Source organism: Quercus lobata, chromosome 3, assembly GCF_001633185.2.
Source record: "Quercus lobata isolate SW786 chromosome 3, ValleyOak3.0 Primary Assembly, whole genome shotgun sequence".
Taxonomy (NCBI): domain Eukaryota; kingdom Viridiplantae; phylum Streptophyta; class Magnoliopsida; order Fagales; family Fagaceae; genus Quercus; species Quercus lobata.
Genome location: NC_044906.1, coordinates 60,304,941 through 60,309,156, shown reverse-complemented (window position 1 = coordinate 60,309,156; position 4,216 = coordinate 60,304,941). Strand labels below are relative to the sequence as shown.

Here is a 4,216-nt window from a genome sequence, read left to right as displayed (position 1 = left end):
TCGAAGAGTTGCTAACACGAGCAGCAATCGAATTTTTATTTATTTATTTATTGAAGAGCTCTAATTTCTCCCAAGAACACACAAAACAATGAAATAAATGGCTTACTCAGCAACAATGGTGATCAAATCCTTTCTGGAACTTGGAATTTAAATATTTGAATATTTCACTAATTTTTAAAATAACTCTAGCTAACTTAAACAAGGAAAACACCTCAAATCCAAGATCCCAACACTGCATAAAGGACTTCAGCCTTTTCATGACAGTCATGGTCATCGCAATAATGCAACAGCTTGAAGCCCCAGGCTAGTAGAAATCACAGATAGAACCCTCATTCTCACAATCCCAGCCCCACACTAGTAAGTGTTTCTGCTGTTTGTGATAACGCAATGACCCAAAGACAATACTAGTTTAAACTTCCTTTACCTTATCGAGCTGATAGTTACTGATATGCAACCCAGCAAGCACACATTTGGGTAAGGGACAGCCACTTCTTCAGGCTCGATAAGCAGTGTAGTGAACTCATCTACATTAGTTCAGTTGCATTTTTGACAATGAAATATATGTTCCCACAAGAAACCAGCTCAAAAAATCAGCCAACTCTTCCAGACAATAAACGCCGTCCTACCACAACAGCACTGTGGGTACAGCTACCTCAAACTCGCTAATGGTATTAATTATCAGTAGGACAAAACAGGTGAGCAGCATGCTCTCCATTCCCATATGAAATCAGGGAAATTTATCACATTTGTTTCATATAATACTGACTACAGATGGACAAATGCAGATATATAACCTGACGGCATGAGAACAAGAAAAGAGAAACATTGTGCAAGCAAAATTATGCTAGGTTATACAGAGTATAGAGATAGAGTCACGGAGTTCATAATATCAATCTCAAATATATAATCTAATAGACAGAACATTTTACTCTCCAAAAGCAAATAGACAGTAAACAAATAAAAGCTAGTTGCTTTATCTTCATCAGGCTGCAGCCTTCACCAACTGCTTGGATGTCCAACCAATGGTTCCAGCGGATCTGCTGCAAAGGTAGAAACAACATGGGTAGTACTAGCTTCCAAATTTCCTCTGCCTAAAAGTGAACTTTAATGAGCATTTGGGAGAACGGGGCCCCAAAGACTAGTAATTTTCTTTCTGCATTTCATTTTATTTTTGGGTCAGGATGTAATAAGAAAGTGAACACTGTCCAGAAAAGTCACTCTTCAACAACATTCACAAGCTCATATTCAATCAGTGACAGGTTATTATCTTCCTTCACAGTGAAATCAGCAGGTTCAGTGACTTCAACACGGCCCCACTTGTCCACAGCAAGCCTCATTGATCCCTTGAACATGTCAATTTTAGCATTGCGCAATATTACAGTACTGCCCTCTTTCATCAAGTCCACTAAACAACATCCAAGATAAATAAAATCAATTAAAGGAGAAAAATTCAGCCAAACTACACGATATGGTTAGTGTTTAGTTACAGAAGAACATGAAGCTGGCATGCCCACCCCAAAAGTACACAAAAATAAGCTGTTCCTAAAATTTAACCACTCATATGCGTACACAAAACTCTTAGTGATAAATAGACTGCATTACCGTATGGAGGAAAAAGAAAACCAGTCATTAGCAAATCCCACCAGGTAAAACAAATTCAACCAAGTTAGATAAATCAAATTTGAGATTAAGAGTGCTCCCAGTAATCTGGGAGACAAACAGAGGAAAAGCATTTGAAACTAGACAACATAAAATGTATCATGTATACAGCAAAACAATCAGTTAATCTCAAGTACTGCACAAATGCACATTATGGTATTTATCACTCCTTAGTACAAGAATTTAGAACCACCACCAATTCCTTAAGATATTTTGAAATACTTGTACCAGGAACCAGCCTGTCTTACAACCCCCATTGTTATTCAATCTCACTATCCCTTTGAAAGAAATATTACAAAATAAATATAATTCATGTTAATATCTGGGGGAGAAAAAAAAAAGTAACTAAACCCGAGAATACACACCAGTGATAATAATGTATAAGATTTACGACACCTAGATTAAATGTACCGTGTGATACTACCTTCTTAAACTAAACTCTAAACGTATGCTATCTGAAAGAATGTTGAATAAACTGCTGCATGTAAAAGGGGATGGCTATAGCAAGACAGTTGAATAGGCCAAAAATATACCAGAGGCATAATAGACCAAAAATATATCAGAGGCATTAACCGAAACACCTCATCTCTAGTTGGACCTCCTTAACGTTAAATCTTGGACTTCCAAGTTGTGAGGTGCAATCCTCTGATGTTGTCATATTGGGTCACCTAGGAACAAAATGTTATCTAATTGTCATCACATTTTCAGAAATGAAACATAGCTTGGAAGCATCATTCTTTGCTTTAACCAGCAAATAAAGTTGTCTACTCAAGCAACCTAGCATAAATGATTTTTTTTTTTTTTTTTTTTTTTTGGTGGAGGGGGGGGGGGTTTGGGGGCCCATAAGACAATATGGAAAAAAATCAAGAACTGTGCAATCCAAAATCATTTCCAGAGGCACCTTTAAGTGAGGCAACATAAAGGCACATGCCTGATTAAAGTGAGGTGACGATACTTACAAATAGAATGTAAATCATATGTACCTAGTGTATTATTATAATCAAGTGTTTTTGAAATGTGTTGAATGAGGAAATTAGGTGTATTAATTGATTTCAAATGATAAATAATAATCAAATGATAAATTTTACAACAAGCTTCTAAAAAACATATAAACTAAGGCCCTCGCCTTAGTGCCTTTTTCATGGCTTAAGGTGGTTCCCTAGCTCACCTAGCACTAAAGGTGAGCGCCTTGCCTTAGAGCCACCTAGGTGAGCAAGTGCCGGCTCACCTTTGACTACCATGCCCTGGCCCCACATAAGGTAAATAATAAACCAAAAAAAATGCTGCAGGTTAATAATAACCCAAAGCAATAGCCTGAAACATATGATCATGTGAAAGATATTAAATTGCAATAGCACAGTAACAATGATTGGATGTCAAGATCAACAACGCCCTGAATTGCAAACCAAAACAAATAGAGGGTGTTTGGTTTGAGAAAAAAGTAGGTGTTTTCGGTGTTCATTTTCAGTTTTCCTGTGGGACCCACCACTAAAAACTGGTTTGGCTTGAAGATTTGTACTTAGTTTTCATTTTCAGTATCCTAAAATTTGGATTTGAATACAAAAAATGAACACACATTTCCAGCGTTTTCATTTTCAGCGAAACGAGTAGTAGCATTCTTGCTAATTTCTTGAAAACGACTGGGACCCCACCAACTGTTAAGACCCCTCAAGTCAGACCTGCACAGTAACTGAAGTGACCGATGTAAGTGAAAAAAGGTGTTTTTTCCTAAAATAGAGAACAATAGCCAAACCGGAGAAGGATGTATTTCGTACTCAAATTATGTATTCAAATCAGGTTCCCAAACAAACTCAAATGTGAAAATGGATCATTTTTTCTATATTCAGATTCTTAAAAAGAATACAGAAGAGTGAAAATAAAAAGTGAATACACTATTTTTTAGAACTAAACATCATCATAATGATCCAACAGAAAAGAAAGGTGCAATTAGCTTCCCATGTTGGTATCATCATAACTGTAAATAACAATTCCAATAAATATTTTCAAGAGAAAGCTTATGCCCTCAAATAAATGAATGTGAAAGAATTCCAACATTAGCACAGCATGCTAAGCACTCTGAAAAGACGTGTGAAAAGCATTCATATTTTTACACAATTGATAACTTATGAAACAGTCTAAATGAAGAACGAAGCAGCTACCCTTTAGCTCCATAAAGACAGCCTTCAACAGCACAAACTTTCAACACAAGAATTACTTGAATAATACTCTAATCCCTCGACCTAATTGAAAACCAATTCTATTTAATAAATAGCTGCATCAGTTCATCTATAGGAACACCCAGAAACATGTCTACCTTTAAGGATTTCCTATTGCCAAAATAGTTAATTGTTTGACAGAAAACTCAAAATGAAAAAGTTTAATTAATTGTCAATTATCATATAAACCACATTATTTACCCTCATAATCTGTGGTTCAAATGTATAATACCAACCAACATGTCCTGTCATCACTTAAAAAGAATAAGATGAAAAATTTTCCGGAAAAAGAAACAATTATGCTCCATAAAAAAAAAATTAAAAAAAAAAAAAAAAAAAAA

At 35.6% G+C, this 4,216-nt stretch overlaps 1 protein-coding gene across 1 annotated transcript; it reads right to left on the bottom strand.

Annotated features, from left to right (window-relative positions):
• Positions 1–722: 722 nt before the first annotated feature.
• On the bottom strand, positions 723–1,469 carry LOC115981188 (uncharacterized protein At4g28440-like; the record flags this gene model as incomplete). Its single annotated transcript, XM_031103355.1, has 1 exon — positions 723–1,469. A coding segment is annotated over one exon (255 nt), but the record flags the coding sequence as incomplete, so codon positions are not given.
• Between the last annotated feature and the right edge of the window lie 2,747 nt (positions 1,470–4,216).